Source organism: Astatotilapia calliptera, chromosome 4, assembly GCF_964374335.1.
Source record: "Astatotilapia calliptera chromosome 4, fAstCal68.1, whole genome shotgun sequence".
Taxonomy (NCBI): Eukaryota; Metazoa; Chordata; class Actinopteri; order Cichliformes; family Cichlidae; genus Astatotilapia; species Astatotilapia calliptera.
The window spans coordinates 20,482,501-20,502,252 of NC_137425.1; the positions used below are offsets into that span (position 1 = coordinate 20,482,501).

Below are 19,752 nucleotides of genomic sequence, written 5' to 3' on the forward strand. Positions count from 1 at the left end.
GTAAGCGAGTTAGCAAACAATAAAAAGGCACACAGGTTTTATCTTGAGGATGGGTTACTGCTAAGAAAATGGGTCTCAAGACCTGCATTACAGCAGGAAGGAGGTGATGAGGGTTGGGGGGTGGTACGCCAAATAGTCATTCCTAGGGATTACCGGGGTGGCATATTGCAGCTTGCGCATGAACACCCATGGTCAGGTCATTTAGGTATTACTAAAACCTATGACCGCGTTCTTCAGCACTTTTTCTGGCCAGGTCTGAAGAAAGACGTTGCCAAGTTCTGCAAAACATGCCAGGTTTGCCAAATTGTGGGTAAACCTAATCAGACAGTGCCACCTGCTCCTCTGAAACCCATCCCGGTAGTTGGGGAGCCTTTTGAGCGTGTTTTAGTGGACTGTGTGGGTCCTCTACCCAGAACAAAAACGGGTAATCAGTTCCTCTTGACAATCATGTGTGCCACAACCCGTTTTCCTGAAGCCATACCACTTCGAAAAATCACCGCTCCCACTGTGATTAAGGCTCTACTTAAATTCTTTTCAACATTCGGTCTGCCTAGAATTGTTCAGACCGACCAAGGCAGCAATTTCCAGTCAAAACTGTTCAAGCAGACATTACAATCACTTGGTATCAGACACATCCCTTCCAGCCCTTACCATCCCCAGTCACAAGGTGCACTAGAAAGATGGCACCAGACCATAAAGTTGATGATGCGAAAATATTGTCTGGTGACTGACAAGAACTGGGATGAGGGACTGCCATTCCTGCTGTTTGCAGCTCGTGAAGCAAAACAGGAGTCCCTTGGTTTCAGCCCTGCTGAATTAGTTTTTGGGCACAGTGTGCGAGGGCCTCTAAAAGCCCTGAAAGAACAGTTTTTGTCTGATGTGCAGCCGCAATCAAATGTGCTTGAGTTTGTCACGCAGTGTCGGGAACGTTTGTACCATGCTTGTGCAATAGCTAAGAAGTCTCTGTCAGCAGCCCAAGGGAAAATGAAGCGGCAGTATGACCGGAAGGCAGTGCAGCGTTCTTTTAAACCTGGTGATCAGGTACTCGTGTTGGTGCCCACATCTGGTCCGTCTCTGTCAGCCCAATTTGCGGGACCATATGTGGTAGAGAGCAAAGTCAATGACACAGACTACATCGTTCGCACTCCGGATAGGAGGCGTAAAACACGGCTCTGCCATATAAACATGCTGAAACTGTTTCACTCTAGGGAAGACGATCGCGAGGGCTCCATCTCACTCATTTCTGTGCCCATAAACCATGATGATGGTTTGGTGAAGGGTAGTGAAGGTCAGCAGAGCGGCAGGCTTGCAAACTCAGAGGTTCTTGGTGCCTTAGACACGTACCTCTCCTATCTTCCTCATGACGAGAGAGACGATGTGAAAGATCTGATCCAAGCGCACCCTAGTCTGTTTGGGGATGTACCGTCTAAAACCCCAGTGTTAAAGCACGACATTGACGTGGGTGATGCGTGCCCTATTAAGCAACACGCATACCGGTGCCCCCCACTCAAGAGGGAATTAATGAAAAACGAGGTACAGTACCTGCTTGGAAATGGTTTGGCGATACCTAGCCATAGCTCTTGGAGCTCTCCATGTCTGCTGACACCAAAGTCAGATGGTTCTCCTCGTTTTTGTACTGATTTTAGGAGAGTAAATGCAGTCACAGTCCCTGACTCATACCCATTGCCTCGCATGGAAGACTGCATAGACAGTATTGGAGCCGCCACCTACATAACAAAGCTAGATCTGTTAAAAGGGTACTGGCAGGTTCCTCTAACTAGCAGAGCCTCTGATATTTCAGCATTTGTTACTCCAGACTATTTCTTGCAGTACACAGTGATGGCGTTTGGCATGCGGAATGCACCAGCCACCTTCCAACGACTTATGAACCTTGTGTTAGCAGACATTCACAGTTGTAATGTGTATTTGGATGACATTGTGGTATATTCTTCTTGCTGGACTGATCACGTGAGTACTCTGAGGGATGTTTTTGCTCGTTTAACCCAGGCTTCCCTAACTCTGAACCTGGCAAAGTGTGAATTTGCCAAGGCGGTAGTGACATACCTCGGAAAACAAGTGGGACATGGCCAGGTGCGCCCCGTGAATGCAAAGGTGGAGGCCGTGCTGAGCTACCCGGTGCCCACCACCAGACGGGAGCTCAGACGCTTCTTGGGTCTGGTGGGCTACTACAGATGTTTCTGCCGGAACTTTTCAACAGTGGTGGCTCCCCTGACTCGTCTGTGCAGTCCAAAGGAACCCTTCGTATGGACTGCTGAGTGCCAACATGCATTTGACTGTGCCAAGTCTCTCCTTTGCAGTGCCCCTGTACTGGCTGCTCCCGACTTCAGCAAGGCCTTCAAGCTGGAAGTGGATGCAAGCGCTACGGGCGCTGGAGCAGTACTGTTGCAGGATGGAGTTGATGGCATCAGTCACCCGGTTTCCTACTTCTCAGCTAAGTTCAAGCCTCATCAACTCAACTATTCCACCATTGAGAAGGAAACCCTGGCCATGTTGCTTGCTCTGCAGCATTTCGACGTGTACGTGGGGTCAACCACCACCCCTGTCATGGTTTATACTGACCATAACCCTCTGGTATTCCTAAAGCACATGTACAATCATAACCAAAGATTGATGAGATGGGCGTTGCTTGCTCAGGAGTATAACATAGACATCCGACATCAGAGAGGTGTGGACAACGTGGTGGCTGACGCACTGTCCAGGACCCAGTATTAACCCCTTAACCCCAGTAACGGACCTGGTGGCAGTTGTTAAAGGTGTCTGTTTACTGTATGTGATATTTTATGTGGGGGGGTGTTACGGTCGCTGACCTCTAGTGGCTCTCCCTCTGTAGAAGAGTTGTTTTTCTCCTTTTCTTGTGTTGCAGGTCTGCCTCATGAGCCGCAGCTGAGGTGTGTTCCAGCTCGTCAGCCACGGCATATAGTCTGCCATCCTAAACTGCCACACCCCCTGCCATTTTCCCCATGTTGCCAGAGCTGTGAGCTGTAGAGTTTTGGGCAGCGGGCCTTTGTGTGTATGTGTGTGAGAACTTACCCTCTGTGAACTTTGGTTTTCCTTTCTTTTATTGTGAGCGAAGGTGTGCCCTTATTGTGATAATTAGTTTGTCATTGTGGAAGCAGGTAGGGGTTCTCTGCCATTTTTGTTTCACCTGTTTTCTCCTGGTTTGGTTAGACAGGGAGCTCAGCCATTGTATTTTGTTTTTGGTTAGTGAGTACTTGGTTTTGATTTCTAGCTAAAAGGGGGTGTTTTGTTTATTGTTTTGGCCTTGGAGACCCTGAAGAAAAGAGCTTCCCTGTGTTTTTGTACTATAGTAGTTTTAGGCAATAAATCTTGTATACTGACATCTCTTTCTCCAGTAGTTCATGTGTTCCCTTTCACTTTGTGTTACCCCTCACTCCAGTCGACACTCCGTTCATTAAGTGGGGCGTAACACATCATACATACATACATACATATATATGTGTGTGTGTGTGTGTGTGTGTGTGTGTGTGTGTATGTATATATATATATATATATATATATATATATATATATATATATATATATATATATATATATATATATATATATATATATATATATATATATATTATAGGTCTTTACCAGGTTTGCACACACAGTAGCTGGTATTTTGGCCCATTCCTCCATGCAGATCTTCTCCAGAGCAGTGATGTTTTGGGGCTGTCGCCGAGCAACACGGACTTTCAACTCCCGCCACAGATTTTCTATGGGGTTGAGGTCTGGAGACTGGCTAGGCCACTCCAGGACTTTCAAATGCTTCTTATGGAGCCACTCCTTTGTTGCCCGGGTGGTGTGTTTTGGATCATTGTCATGTTGGAAGACCCAGCCTCATTTCATCTTCAAGGTTCTCACTGATGGAAGGAGGTTTTGGCTCAAAATCTCACGATACATGGCCCCATTCATTCTGTCCTTAACACGGATCAGTCGTCCTGTCCCCTTGGCGGAAAAACAGCCCCATAGCATGATGTTTCCACCCCCATGCTTCACAGTAGGTATGGTGTTCTTGGGATGCAACTCAGTATTCTTCGTCCTCCAAACACGAGTTGAGTTTATACCAAAAAGTTCTACTTTGGTTTCATCTGACCACATGACATTCTCCCAATCCTCTGCTGTATCATCCATGTGCTCTCTGGCAAACTTCAGACGGGCCTGGACATGCGCTGGCTTCAGCAGCGGAACACGTCTGGCACTGCAGGATTTGATTCCCTGCCGTTGTAGTGTGTTACTGATGGTGACCTTTGTTACTTTGGTCCCAGCTCTCTGCAGGTCATTCACCAGGTCCCCCCGTGTGGTTCTGGGATCTTTGCTCACCGTTCTCATGATCATTTTGACCCCACGGGATGAGATCTTGCGTGGAGCCCCAGATCGAGGGAGATTATCAGTGGTCTTGTATGTCTTCCATTTTCTGATGATTGCTCCCACGGTTGATTTTTTTCACACCAAGCTGCTTGCCTATTGTAGATTCACTCTTCCCAGTCTGGTGCAGGTCTACAATACTTTTCCTGGTGTCCTTCGAAAGCTCTTTGGTCTTGGCCATGGCAGAGTTTGGAGTCTGACTGTTTGAGGCTGTGGACAGGTGTCTTTTATACAGATGATGAGTTCAAACAGGTGCCATTCATACAGGTAACGAGTGGGGGACAGAAAAGCATCTTACAGAAGACGTTACAGGTCTGTGAGAGCCAGAGATTTTCCTTGTTTGAGGTGACCAAATACTTATTTTCCACCCTAATTTACGAATAAATTCTTTACAAATCCTACCATGTGGATTCATGGATTTTTTTTCACATTCTGTCTCACATTCTGATATATATATATCACATATATCATACATATATGTGTGTATGATATTGAATATGCAATTCCGACACACTTTTACAAACCTGTTTTCTCTGCACTGGAGGGAAGAGAAATGAAAGTCAGTAGAAGCAAGACAGAATGCGTGTGTGACTGATAGGTAGACAGGTGTAATAGTGAAGCTGGAGGGAGCAGAGGTGGTGAAGGTGGATGAGCTTAAATACCTGTGACCAGGCATCCAAAGCAATAGACAGTGCATAAGAAATGTGAAGAAGAGAGTGCAAGCCAAGGTGGAGTAGGTGAGGACAAGTGTCAGGGGTGATTTAAGGTATTAGTGTAGCTATGATGTGTGGTTTAGAGATGTTGGCACTGACTCGGAAGGACAAGATGAACAGGATTAGAAACGAGTATATGAGAGAGACAGCTCAGGCCGAGTGGTTTGGACACAAAGTTAGAGAGGCAAGGCTGAGCTGTTTTGGACATGTGCAGAGGAGGGATAGTGCAAAATGGGGCTGACAGGCAGGAGGAAAAGAAAATACCTCAGAGACCTCATCCATGAATGAGGACATGCAGAGGGCTGGTGTGACAGATGAAGATGTTAGGGACAGGGCCGATCATTTATCAGTTCAAACTGACGGATGAACAAATCAATATATTTTATAGCAATTGTATTTAGAGACTTTATACTATACCTATTCCTACCAGAATTAAACAACAAAACTTACATTTCAATTCTCTTAAACTTTATTTTAAAATAATAATAAAGAAATAAAGTAGCAAAGATATAATAATTCACAGGGATTGTAAAAAAATACAAAATGAGCAGAAAAGGTACAAAAAAAACCCCGTGTAAGCAGCAAGTTCCTTTTATAAGACCCACTTTAACAGGTCTTTAACGGACATAATTGTTTATGATCCCACGTCACGTGAATGCAGCATGTGAAACGTTTGCGTTCGGAGTCAGACAGTTGGTTTTATCGTTTCTCAGCAGGCGTTTAGAGTTTATGATCTCGAGGGGAGTTATCTTACAAAGCCGCTCTGTTTTCGCCTCTCTAAAGACGACGCCTGCGATTGGCCGCGCGTCACGTGACCTCACAGCTGATTTCGTTGGATGAAGTGTTTTGCTTTTGTAGCCATTTCTGGTTAGCAATCCCGTAGGGTAGCGTAGCAGTCATTGTTGTGACTTTTTAACGGCGCTACTATGGCACAGGCGGCACAGACTAATGCCTTTGATGCAAACAACTCTCCAATCAGGGTGGAACACGATAAGAAACGTCGGCAGTTTGTCATCAGGCTGAATGGTGAGTTCAACATGTAAACATTAGCGTGCCAGCTGATGCTAGTGTTAGCTTTCGCTCTTGCTAACGTCGTCGCTGCTTTATTGATACCTACAGCTGCCATTTCAGACACAGATGGCTGCTCACATATAGACGGAGCCTGTCTTCTGACTTTACCACCAGTACCGGTGCTTTACTTTTCTTTCTTTTCGGCGAGACCAAAGTATTTGGCCTCCAGACCTCAAACCAAGCACGCAAATTTGAAAAGCACACAATCCCAAATACACAAATTCCAGTATTAATCTTCCAAGTAAAACTCATTTGTAGCAAAATACCTTCCCCTACGGTTATATTAAGATTCAAACACCATTTCAGCTTTCCAGAGTCAGCATTTTATCTGCCAGGCCTCCAAATGTGCTGTGCTACTTCCTTTCAAGCGTTCAGTTCAAGTGCTTTAAACATATTTTAAAGTTTTACACAGTCTTCTTCGTTTTATATATATTAATCCTTTACGACACACTAATATTACTGTTTTAAGTGTGTCAGTAGTCGTGTTTGTCCTGGTCAGTTGTGGGTCAGCTGTTAAGAGGAAAATGGTGGATGCCATTGTTGTGCTGAATGGAGATCTTTATCTTTTCTTCACCCAGCAACACGACCCTTCCTTCACAAGGGCATGCCTGCACCTGGCCACTCGTGCCTCGTCTTTCCCTGCAGCCATGTTGCAGCGCTACATGCAAATTAAAATCTGCTGCCACACCTTAATAATGTAACTGGGGCACTTAGAGTCAGCTTTAAAATGCTGAAACGTTGAAGTAATTGTGGGATGAAACTTGTAGTGTGCACAAGCAGGGTGGCAGGCTTCTGCAGGTTCTGTTCTTTGTTTGTTTTGGGGGGGGGGTCATGTTTTTTCCGATAATTAGTAAATCCTAGCAATAGTGGAGGTGAAGACCAACCTCTGCCAGAGATAATATTTGTGTTTGCTCTTAGGATCCCATGATCGTGCGGTTCTTCTGTACGAGTATGTTGGGAAAAAGACGGTGGACCTGCAGCACACCGAAGTTCCAGATGCTTACAGAGGGAGAGGAATCGCCAAACACCTTGCCAAAGTAATTTTTTAAACCCAGATTTTGCGTTTGTTCACGAAACAAGAAGGTAGGCTCTGGCAATGCTCAGTTGGTATTAAGGTGCCAAAACTGTGTCTAGAAAATATCCTCCACACCATTAAACCACCATCAGGCTGAATTGTTGACGTAAAGCAGGGTGGAGCTATTCTTTCATATTGTTTACACTAAATTCTGACCCTACCTTCTGAATGTCACATCAGAGCTTAAGACTCAATGTTTTACTAATCTTCTGTTGTCCAATTTTGTGAGCCTGTGCAAATAGTAGCGTCAGTTTCCTGTTCTTATCTGATAGGAGTGGCACGTAGTGGGGTCTTCTGCTGCTGTAGCGCTTCTCCTTCAAGGTTTGACATGGTCTTAATTCAGAGACGGTCTTCTTCATACTTGAGTTTTAATTACTGGTTATCTAAGTTGTAACTATTGTCTTCTAATCAGCTTAAAACAGTCTGTGCATTCTCCTCACAAGCAAGTTTCTCGATTATTGCCATTCTCTGTAAACCCATAATATGGCTGTGTTGGAAAATCCCTGTAGATCAGCTTGTTTTTGAAAATCTCAGATCAGCTAATATGACACCAGGAACATTCCCAGTCTCTTAAATCAACCTTTCTCCTCTATTCTCATGCATGGTTTGAATTTCAGGAGGTTTCCTTGATCATGTTTACATTCCTTTTTGAGGTTCTGCCATGTGATTAGCTGATTAGATATTTGCATTTATGAGCAGCTAAAAAAGTGTACCATACATTGAGAATCGAAAATGTTTCCACTTAAATTGTTGTCCTAGGAAAGGCCAGATGATTTTGATGTGAGCTGTTATGCACCATGTCATTGCAGGCAGCCATGGATTTTGTGGTGGAAGAGGACCTGAAAGCTCACCTGACCTGCTGGTACATTCAGAAATACGTGAAAGAGAATCCTCAGCCTCAATACTTTGAACATATTTATCAATGATCCTGCATGGCAGCGAAGGAAGGTGGCAAAATGGACTCCAAGGAGAGAAATACTGCGTGGCGGCATGCTTTGGAGTTACAGGAGAACACGCGACAAAGGATCTTCTAGGCATGGTTAAACACAACAGTGACTGAATCCAGAGAAATAGCTGAATCTCGGACCATAGACGCCTGTGAGTTGACCGTTTGATCGACTGATAGCTCTCTGCATAAACATGAGGATACACACTCGCCACAGGCAGGAGGGGAATCAGCCTATCACGACTTGTACAAACAAAGCAACCAAAGGTGAAGCCTGTTACCTCAGACAGAAACTTCCAGGACCCAACACTGACAGAGCAGATTTGAGTCAAATGTTACAGTGTGTTGCAGATTTCTGTCCTCAACTGGACTCACTGGTCATGAGCAGCACTACAAGGTGACCACCCCTGGTGTTTTTGTCTTTGATGACTCCACTGATGCTCAAATACTCTTTTTTTGTGTTATGTAAATTGCAACCTCTCTTTTTCATTTTTTTTTCTTATTCTTTGCAAATAATTCAATTTAACCCCTTCTTCTCAAGTTTTTAGAAATTCTGTTTCTTAGAACTGATATGCTAGTGTAGAAGGTTATGTATGCAAAAAGGCTTAAAAACAACAACACAAATATAAATTTGTTTTGTAAGTGTCAAAGTGGGAAAGCCGAATCTGAATTTGACCAATATTCCTCCTCAGAGAGCCTTGTTTTAAACATCACTCCATCTACTTTCATTCCTCCTCCACATAACAAAAATGAAGTTATTCCAGTCGTATATCAATTCACCGAGCGATCAAAGGTGTAGAAAACAGTGACGATGTCTGACTGAGCCTCAAGATAACTCCTGCTCTTTCCATCGTACATTAAATGTTACAGACATTGCTGATGAACGGGGTCCTGGTGTGGTGTGACACATCAGTGTGTGTATGTATAGATGTCTCTGTTCGAACCAGCAAACAAAAACGGCACTGTTCTTTTCAGGGCATTCACATTTATGTGGTGTCAGACGGCCCATTGTCCTGTCATTGAGGAATTGCACTGGGTGGCTGTGGCTGTTTTGTTATTTGATCCATATTTCCTCTTGCCCACAAGGCTACTCTGCTCAGCTGATATCAAAATGATAAAGATCTCTGTTAAAAAGTAAAATATCCCCCCCACCCACCCCTTGTTTTTTTTGTACTCTTCAGGAGGTTTTGCTGTTGACAATCTTAAGGGTTGAGGAGAAAAAGATACCTCAGGTAACTCGGCACACTCTGGCAGGACAGTGCAGATTCTTTCTGCTGAGCTCACCTTGAGTTAATTGCAGGAATTTCCCTTTTGTTAAACTTCCCTTTGGGTGCAACACACCTAAGGATAGGCCAAGGTATTCGAGGTACTATTTCATTCTGTGTATGTGTTTTGTCTAAATTTGTGTGTTTCCTTGGAAGGAAGCAAATGTTTCATTTGAGCGAGTGGCTCTCACAGAGGCATCAAAATCCAATCCATATTACACTGTTTTGTGATTTGGACTTTTTTTCTGTACTTGCTGTCAATAAATGCATAAATAAATCAAACACACATCAGATGACTAATGCTTTATGTACCTTGGCAGGAGCAGAGGAACATTTGTGATTATTTATGGAGAAAACGTGATTGTGTACAATATACTTTTTATAACCACTGTGCAGTCGTCACTACGGTGGTCATACACTGATAATAATTATCTACAATGCAGTTCGTCTTGTGCTGTTAATAGTTTCAGCATGCAAACTCCTTCAATACTTAAGCTAAACTATTTTTACACTGGCAAACCAGAGTGTTAATGGTATGGGCTTTCGCTTATTATTCAATTAAAGTAAATGTAGAAAATCGAGGTGGCAGAATAGTTTCAAAATACAGAGTGAGGACTGCTGTATTTTTTTTAAATACTTGATCTTCTAACATGTAGATGCACAGTGTAAAAGTAATAGTGTAAGACTTAAAATGAAAGAAAAGGTGGAATTTTTACCCTCCACTGAATATATTTATCAGTCCCACACGTCACAGCTAGTGATGGAGTAGATTCGTGTTCTAGATTACTGATGACAAATATCTGTACGTATATATGTATGTATTGGCGCCATCCAGTGGCAAATTGAAGTTATTAGATATAAATGCTCTCCATTGCTAACAAGTTAAAACTCGTGGACTGTGTAAAAGACAGACGTTTGAGAAGTCCTGTTTCACAGCTTCAAGTTGATGGTTTATTCCTGGTGGTGTTGGTGTCACTGACCTAATACATTTAATTTAAAAAATATATTCAAAAAAGGTAATTGGTACACTGAAAAAGCATGGTACTTGCTAATAACTCAAAATGTGTGGCTGGAACTACTTTCTTTCTCTTGACTTCTTTTAAATTGATAAATCCATTAATTTATTTAACATGTCTACATGTGTTTTAAGCTAAAAAAATAAAAAATAAAAATGCACCTTTAAATAGCCTACAGTCCTTATCGGAATAGACAATTCCTCACTAAATTCTTAAAATTACCAGGCTTAAATATCATTGGAAAGCCACAGCTGTCAATAGCCTTGGTTGATGTGATTCGTGCTGGCACAGCATTTGTTCCCAACCATCTCACATTCCTGAACGTAGCCATTATACTTGTGACAGCCAGCGCGCGTCAGGTTTCAGCACGCGGACAGGCAGCGCGCACGAACACAGCCAGAGCACGCGAGGACACATTATGGGTGAGTACCCAAAGGTCTCCACATAAATCCTATTACAAAACGAGATGACGGAACAATGTGTCATATATTATAACAGACCTGACTATGCATGTAGTCTGTTTGGATTATTATGGGTTTAAATATTTAAATGGAGCCGGTATTTTTCCTGCTTAGTTTGGCTGTGCTAACTTCATGGCTCGCCAAATTTAAATAAACATACCTTCATTCAGTTTGTTAAATCTTTTCAGAATGTGTTCTGACCTCCCCAACTTCTATGTACCATTATAAAATACGTAAAGGCAGGTACTCTGTCCGAACAGCATCATGGGAATAGTAGTCTGCATTCGAATTCAACTGGTGAGTCGAACAGAAACTGTATTTTTTTTACACACTACAACACCCATAAAACTGGGCGCTGTCTTACGTCAACCGCAATCACAGTTGTATCTCCAACATGGCGTCGCTGGGAAGGAGGCGCGGTGTCCCAGTAAGCAGGGAGAGGTCAGTTACTCCACATCTTGGCCATTAAAAGAACGTGTTTTAATATGAAGTATTGTTTGGTCGATGACACTACTTGTCAGGTTCCGAACGTGCTTCTCGTTTGGGATTCAGAGTTAAATGTCAACGGGAGAAGTCTGGATTTTTTTTTAACCCAGGGTTAGCTCATGTTAGCGGGCTAACGCACACGGCTAGCTGTCGCTAACGAGCAGCTCATGTGATGTTTTGATTATTTCACAGCAAGTGATTGACTGGGAAAAGTTTGGTTTTGCCGCTCGTTGGGGCAAACAGCAGTGCTGTATGTGACTGTCGATGTGCCTCACGGTATTGGCTCGGTTCGGAGTGTTGACCGCCTCGTTGGTCGACCTGCTCGCTCTGTAACTTAGCTGGCCGGTCCTCCAACTTTCTGCCAGTCAAGCGAGTTTTCTGTTGCACCTAACTGAAGTACAACTTTCCCCTTGCTCCGTGAGGCTCAGTCGATTTTCCCTAGTATCTTAATATGTCATAAAACTTCACACCTCTGGTGTGAGAAGCATAGTGTTTAGTGTTTTAATGTTTGTTTGTTCGTCTAAAAGAAGGCCTTATATTGTGACCATTTGGTACTTTTAGCATTGGTTAATTGGGACTTTATGGAAAGCAGCTTCCCCAAGTCCTATGTTTTTAAATGTGGTCATACACATGTTAAGATCTGTGTGCTGTTTGGACACCATTATGATGTTATGATCCCTAATTACAACGATTGGGTGGTGGATTTTTGGTCTTTAACTTCTTTTGAAATCATAAATTCAACACTTTCACGCACACAAAATGTCCACACTTTTGATTGAAACATTTTGTTATTTATACACAACATTTCGAACACCTAACCTAATCTAACTGCTATAGGATTAGTCAGTTTAACGTGGTGAAACTTTAGTGCCGTCAGTGTAAAAGTCCCGACTAAAACATCAACCTGAACAGTGCGGTTTCTCGGACAACAGTTTGTCCAGCTGTCTAATTAATTACTAGAAAAAGATAATAGCATTCAACATCTTATGCGTTGGGTACAAATGTGCTAGTTAGCTGCAGGTCTGCTGAATCCAGTTTTCAGCTGTTGTATGTCATTGGCTGTCTGTGAATTTTGTGTTGTCTGCGTGGAATTTCGAAAAGCGTAACCACACATAAGACTGCTTTTAGCCACATGGTCTTGCTCTCATTCTTACTCCAACATCCGATTTAGAGTTTTGCAGTGAATCTTTGTAAAGCTTACAATGTTTCCTATGTATGTGGCCAACGCTGTTGCCAACACCTTCTGTGCAGTTGTGTCCTGGAGTTTTCGATGCAAAGGCAGCCATGATAGAAACAAATAACGTTCTGAGACTTCTTTTCCTCCTTTGCTGTGGTCAGTTGATTTCAAAGGCAATTATATTGGTCCCGAAAGGTTTTTTCTGTATGTTCTCTCAGCAATCTCCCTCCAGGAATTTGCCTGCCACCTTTGTGTGCTTATATTGAGGCTTCTGATTATTAGTCCTGCAAAGATGCATTCAGTTACTGAGCTGGAAAAGCACTGAATGAATCAACCATACTTGATGGAGCAGTCAGAACAGTTGCGGGCTGTATAGACATGACCATGCTTACACTCCTGTTATCGACTTAAAACGGTGTTAATTCAATTCAATTTTATTTATATAGCGCCAAATCACAACAAAAGTCGCCTCAAGGCGCTTCATAGATACAGAGAAAAACCCAACAATCATATGACCCACCTGTTAGAAGTGGGTGAATGAGCCTCTGGTTATTGGTTAGAGAAATATCCTTCCCTTTTATGTTTGTTAGATGGTGATAGAGTGGACATTTCAGCAGGCAGGAAAAGGGGAAATACAGTCTTTGCTTAATTAAAGTGTGTTTATGGTCATCTGTTCTTACACTCACTGTTGCCTGCCTGTTCCTGTGTTTCTGCACAGGGGTGTGATGGCGGCGTCAGACTGCTACATCGTGCACGAGATCTACAATGGGGAGAATGCACAGGACCAGTTTGAGTATGAGCTGGAGCAGGCGCTGGAGGCCCAGTATAAATACATTGTTATCGAGCCCACGCGGATCGGAGACGAGACGGCCCGTTGGATTACTGTTGGCAACTGCCTGCACAAGACAGCCGTGTTGTCAGGTGCTGCTTGCCTCCTGACGCCACTTTCGCTGCCTGTCGAGTACTTGCGCTATGTGGCGTTGCCCGCTGGCGCCCTCAGCGTGGCCTGTGCCGCCCTCTATGGGATTTCGTGGCAGTTTGACCCCTGCTGCAAGTACCAGGTGGAATATGACAGCCAAAAACTCTCGCGGCTGCCCCTGCATACACTGACCTCCTCAACGCCCGTGGTATTGGTACGCAGGGATGACATCCACAGAAAGAGACTCCATAATACGATAGCACTGGCTGCCCTGGCGTATTGCGCCAAGAAGATCTACGAACTCTATGTGGTATGAGTGCACTCTGAAGAGGATTTAAGAACCAACAGAAAAAAAAGGAAAACCGAGAAAAAAAAAAACAAAAAAAAAAACAGAACCTACCCACCCCCCATGTAAGGAAAAAGAAGTCACAATCAAGTTCAGCAGTCAGCTCCACGTGTGGTGGGTGCCTCTTTTTTGAACTTTGATCAGAGGGATATAGTTAAAACTAGAAGGAATTGTTTTTTTTTTCCCCTTTTACATTTCCTTTACTTCTATGTGACAACAACTGCACACTTATCTCTGTAGTACACTCTCACCCTCTCCCCCACTTTCTCCATCCTTGACACACAACAAGTTAGCGCACAAGGGTATGGCAGCAGTTCCTCCGGACAGAGGTGTATTGGAATGACAATGGACAGACATGTTTTGTGTACCAAGTTCTTTCCCTGTTTTCCTCGTAGTTTTACTGTACCCCTTTCTTGCTGATCAGTACATCACCATTTCATTAAACATTAGGATATTTCAAACTCACTTTTCTGTATTTTGCTTTTTACATTAAATGGATTCAACACGATGTCTGGGAAGGAGCAAGTAGATCCAACTTCTTTGAGATTGTGTCTTGTTCATGTTTGATTTGAACGAGTGCAAGTAAGGTCTTATCATATTAATAATGGGGATCAATATCTTTTTTTTTCCTTCTTTTTTTTTTTTTTAAACAAAAACCCATGCACACTAACTATGTACACTACTGGTCAAAAATTTTAGAACACCTTTTCCTGTTTTTATTGAAATTCAGGCAGTATAATGTGTCATTGTACTCTTGAATGAAAACAAATAAACAACTGAAGTTTTATTTTTTTTTTTAAAGAAAATATCGGAAATCATTTATAAATCAAAATGTTTCCTAAACCTTTGATTCATCAAAGCATCCACCTCTGGCAGATATAACAGCTTGTGGCAGTTTCCTCTACAATGGAAATCAAATATTCTTCCCAACCCTGTTTTAGAAGTTCCCACAAATGTGTGGCATTTACGTGTTGCTTTCCTTTTATTCTTCTGACCAGTTAACTTAAAACAAACCAGCAACTAGGGATGGGTATTGATAAGATTTTCACGATTCCGATTCCATTTTCGATTCTGTTTAACAATTCGATTCTTTATCGATTCTTTATAAGAAAGGAGAACACATTAGCTTGGAACTTCGTTTTATATCTTCTCTTTGAACAAAATAGAAATTTAAGAGTAACATGGCCTTACAAACCCAACAGTGAGATCTTAAGAGATCCAGCCTACAGCTCTTTAATGGGTGTCACAGGGTCCCCAGGAAAAAAAAATTGTAAATGTAAAATAATAAAATAAATATTCTTCTGTAGCAATAACAAAGTATAACATAAATTATTCAGTAGCAATTATACAAGAATATCCAGTAATGTCCCTGCCTACAATTAAACACATTCACTTACCTAAAATCGGGGGCATCTGCTGTGGCAAATGGGTGCAAGCCTTTTACCACAAACTGAGTCACTGCTCGGTGACATTCGTCTATCCTGGCCTGAAAGGAGACGCTACCGGTAGACTGCAGCGAGAACTGCCAGCATCTGAGCCAGCCAGACTCTGTCTGTCTCTCTCATCATGGTCACCTAAATGCACAGTAATGGCAGGTTTTGTAATAAGGCAGATCGCGCTAACATAATATGCACTGTTAGTTGATTATTTACCTGCCGCATTAACGGGAGAGGACGTGCAAACGTTACCGCTGCTGCTGGGTTGAGATTCACGAGTCCGGAGCGGAATTAAAAACACGACATTCATTTAAGGTTATCACGTGTTTTCTGAGCAAATGCTTTTGCATATTCGTAGTGTTTCTTCCCTTAAATGAAGTATCTACTTTGCAAGTATTGCAAGTTGCCCTGTTGTCATCCGTTCCAGTAAAGTGTAACCAAACTTTTGAGCGTTTGAGCCGCTTACGCGCCGTGTTTCCTGCCAGGTAAATGACGCTCCGCAACGTGGTGACGTCATTCGGGGCGACTGGAATCGATAAGGGAATCGTTTGCAAAAATGGCAAACAATTCCAAGGAATTGAAACAGTGGGAACCGGTTCTCAACAAGAACCTGTTTTCGATACCCATCCCTACCAGCAACCCTATTTTTTTCTTCTTTTTTTTCTTTTTCAAGCTTACCATCTTGTTCTGTTTTTTTCCTAAGGTAAGTCTGCCATACCTTGGACGTATGTTTTGAGTCATTATCTTGCTGTTGGATGAACCCCTGACTTGGTACATACCAAGATTCTGCATGTTGATGCAGAATCTCGTTGTAGCTGTTGGTTCTGTACTAGTCTCAATCTGTACTAGTCATTCACCCTGGATCCAACAAAACAGCCCCAGAACATCACACTTCCTCTGCCATGTTTGACATTTGATGTCACAGACTGAGGAACCTCCTTTTCGCCTTCTCAATGGCATACAAAAATCCTGAATGATGAACGGAAGATTTCAAATTTTGAAAGTCTTCAGTGGTCCATTGGTGGTGTTTCATGGCCCAGGGAAGGCTTTTTTTTTTTTTTTTCTTATTCTCACGCCAAAGCTATGGCTGCCTTGCTGCAACTTGATCTGTCAGTCCTGTATCTCAAAGTCTGCTTTTTACAGTTGAAACTGAGACTTGCTTACTATTAAGCTGTGGTCCCGTGAGCCACCTATCACTCTAGCTGTTGAGTCTATCTTGCCTTCTGATTTTGTTGTGGCTTTGGGTTCTGCAGACCTCTTCCTGTCAGATTCCCTCAGTGCCTTTTGATAGTAAAAGAGACTGTAATCCCTGATACATTGCCTTTCTTCACAATTTCTCTGAAGGAAAAACCTACACTTTTATGTTATGATGGTTTGTCTCTTCTATTGTTAATTGCCTTTTTCCTCACTATTTTTCTGGTCAAAAAGTTACTTTCTTTAATACAATACTGTTTGAATAATGCTCACAAGTGTATGATGCCACAGTGTGTTCCAACACTATTTTTTTGTAGACTCGGGAGGTTGTCAGTAATCAAGAAAAAGTTGGGACACCTGTAGGAACCAACTTTCAAGTCTTGATCAACTTCGATTGCTGCAGAACCTCTCGCAGGTCACCATTTACCTTTATACCATTTCAAGCTATTCATGTGGACTTGAACTGCTTGAATTTCAGTTAATAAACTAGAAGAACTGGGGTATTATAAAACTTTTGACCAGTAGTGTCTACATTAAATAATTAAAAGACAAAATTGCTGTGCTTGAGAGCCACCATCTACCGGAACCAAATTCCCTGTATGTGTCTGCACATATACTTGGCCAATAAACACGATTCTGATTCTGATTCTGAAATTAAGACTGTTTGAGTCAACAGATAAAATGAAGCCAAGTTTATGTGTGTTGTCACGGTTTGGGTTCCTTAGAAATACCGATCCCTGTAAATCAATACAAAGTTTTTGTGAGTGATCACCCTACTGTCCTACTGATGAAAGATTTCCAGTTTCCAAATAACGTCAGGAGGATGGAAATGATCGTATGTTCCTTTTGCAGTCACCACCTTTCAACCCATTTCAACAATGTGTGTGACATTTTGGACGGACACAGAACTGACACACCAGAAAGTCATATAATGGAACTTTTTGTTTTGGAAACAGTTAATGTTGCAAACATTAACTCTAAAGGTATTCCCACCTGTAGAGTTTCAGAGAGCTTGAGACTCAAGTATAAGGTGGATTGAGGCTCCTCTGGTGGCACATGGTGGCCCAACACCTTAATAAGTGGCACTTAATAAAGTAGCTTGCTGTGTGCATTTTTTTTAATTTTTTTTTAAATTTGCCATCTGTCTATTTATCCTATAATAAAAATAAATAATAACATGAAGTGAAGCAGAAATTGTAACTGTATAAGGCAAATGCAGTTAAATATTAAGTGACAGTTTGTTAAAGGAGATTTTATGTTAAACTGTTTAATAATAATAATGTACCTGTGTTCTTAAATTTTCTGGAGACAAAAGTAAATTTGGAAGCTTTTCAGAATATAAATTTCTTTAGTTTGTTTCTAATATTGATCTGATAACATAACACGGTTGCTGAATATTTGTTGGTTCCACTCCATCAAAAGAATCTCCTGCTCCACCATATCTCAAATGTGCTCTATTGGATTGAGATCGAGTCACTGAAGAGGTCATTTGAGAACAAATAACTTATTCTCATGTTTAAGAAACCAGTTTGAGATGATTTGATTTGAGCTTTGTGAAATGAACTGTTAGTCGTGCTGGAAGCAGCCATCAGAAAATGAAAAAACTTCAAGGGATGGACATGCTCAACAGCAGGTAAGCTGTGGCATTTAGATAATGCTCACTTGGTACTAAGAAAACCTCAAAGTGTGTCCAAAAAAATAACTCTCACACCATTACACCACCAGCAGCAGGCTGAATTGTTAATATAGGGCATGATGAATCCATGATTTATAGCATCAACATTTCTCCAATCTGTTGTCCAGTTTATTGGACCTGTGTGAACTTTAGCCTCAGTTTTCTGTTCTTAGCGGACCAGAGTGGTCTTCTGCTGCTGTAATGCATCTGCTTCAAGTTTCAACATGTTGTCAGAGATGCTCTTCTGCATAGCTTGGTTGTAACAAGTGGTTATTTCAGTTACTGATGCCCTCCTATCAGAATGGCCATTCTATGACCACAACAAGCCATTTCTCCTTTTCAGACTGTTCTCTGTAAACCCTAGAGATGGTTATGTGGAATAATCTACATAGATCAGCAGTTTCTGAAATACTCAGACCATCTGGAACCAACAGTTATGCCACATTCAGAGTAAGTAAATCACCTTTCTCCCCCATTCTGATGCTCAGTTTGAACTTCAACAGGTTGTGTTGAGCACGTCTCCATCCCTTAAGTTGCTGCCATGTCTTTGGATATTAAATATTTGCGTTAATGAGCAGTTACACTGGTGTACCTAAGGAAGTTATCCTAAAATTGCTTGTTTTTCCAAATGTCAGGATGGTGCTTTGCTAAATTGTGTTCTTTTTGTTTTTGTTTTGTTTTTTAAGTGTTGTACAGAGTGGATGAAAATGCCTCAGACAACTGAGACCTAAATGCTTGGAAGGTCAGGGAGAGTCAGTTAGCAAGGTTTTTATTCATACAGACTTTTCAAACTCAGCCTTGATGTGTTTTCGCTCTTGGGTCTGGAAAAACAATAACCATTTCCAAATCATAGCCCTTAACCTGCTCAGCTTGAACCTAAATTTCTATAACTTGTTGGAAGGGCAAGAAATGAAATGAGGAGACAGCAGGCAAGTGGTCTGAGATAACCTCATTAGTTTGCAGGTTTGTGACCAGAGCAGGCTAATTATTTGTCAGCTGACCTGATACTGGTACCAGCTGCTTCCAACAGCAGTTTGCATACTTAAGATGTCTGTGAAGGTTCTCAATCAGGTCATCGTAGTCTAAGGAGCTTGGAAAGAAAAGCATCTGGACTTCTTTAAGTTGCTTGAAGATGTTTCACCTCTCATCCGAGAAATGTCTTCAGTTCTAGGGTCAAATGGTGGAGAGTCCCAGATTTAAACCCTGTGGGATCGTCCCCCCCAAGAGGGACAATGGACCCCCTAATGATCCTCTACCTGATCACATGAGCCAAGTCTAAAGGGGAAAAAAGTTTAGTAACAATATAAACTGATAACACACTTGAAGGTGCAGACAGGTTAAGAAGCAGTTTTTCAGTCAAAGATTTTCTACATTTATTGGGGTTACTTGACGCACCCAGCACCCATGGGAAAAGATTTAAACAGCGAATACTGAGATGAAAAAAACTGAAAAAGTGAGATGTTCAGAGGTCTTGCTTCATGGTATCGAACAGCCCACACAAAACAGATTCTTTATGATTTAATTTAAGTGCTGATGTAAACCACAATGTTCAGCAAACATCTATCAGGTCATTGGAC

At 42.1% G+C, this 19,752-nt stretch overlaps 2 protein-coding genes across 5 annotated transcripts; both read left to right on the top strand.

Annotated features, from left to right (window-relative positions):
• Positions 1-5,809: 5,809 nt before the first annotated feature.
• On the top strand, positions 5,810-9,751 carry natd1 (protein NATD1). Of its 2 annotated transcripts, XM_080300384.1 has the most exons (4): positions 5,908-6,134; positions 7,098-7,216; positions 7,527-7,575; positions 8,064-8,646. In XM_080300384.1, the coding sequence occupies exons 1-4, from the start codon at positions 6,035-6,037 to the stop codon at positions 8,162-8,164; spliced, it is 369 nt and encodes a 122-aa protein (XP_080156510.1). In that variant the 5' UTR covers positions 5,908-6,034; the 3' UTR covers positions 8,165-8,646. The 2 variants fall into 2 exon arrangements, with proteins under 2 accessions (XP_026021211.1, XP_080156510.1); XM_026165426.2 differs by lacking the exon at positions 7,527-7,575 and having other exon boundaries at positions 5,810-6,134; positions 8,064-9,751.
• A 1,017-nt stretch (positions 9,752-10,768) lies between these two features.
• Positions 10,769-14,378, top strand: tmem11 (transmembrane protein 11). 3 transcript variants are annotated; one of them, XM_026165423.2, is made up of 3 exons: positions 10,844-10,903; positions 11,131-11,239; positions 13,324-14,378. In XM_026165423.2, exon 3 carries the CDS (start codon positions 13,331-13,333, stop codon positions 13,838-13,840), a length of 510 nt encoding a protein of 169 aa, XP_026021208.1. In that variant the 5' UTR covers positions 10,844-10,903; positions 11,131-11,239; positions 13,324-13,330; the 3' UTR covers positions 13,841-14,378. The 3 variants fall into 3 exon arrangements, with proteins under 3 accessions (XP_080156509.1, XP_026021208.1, XP_026021207.1); XM_080300383.1 differs by lacking the exon at positions 11,131-11,239 and having other exon boundaries at positions 10,769-10,903; XM_026165422.2 differs by lacking the exons at positions 10,844-10,903; positions 11,131-11,239 and adding an exon at positions 11,250-11,383.
• The last annotated feature ends 5,374 nt before the right edge of the window (positions 14,379-19,752 follow it).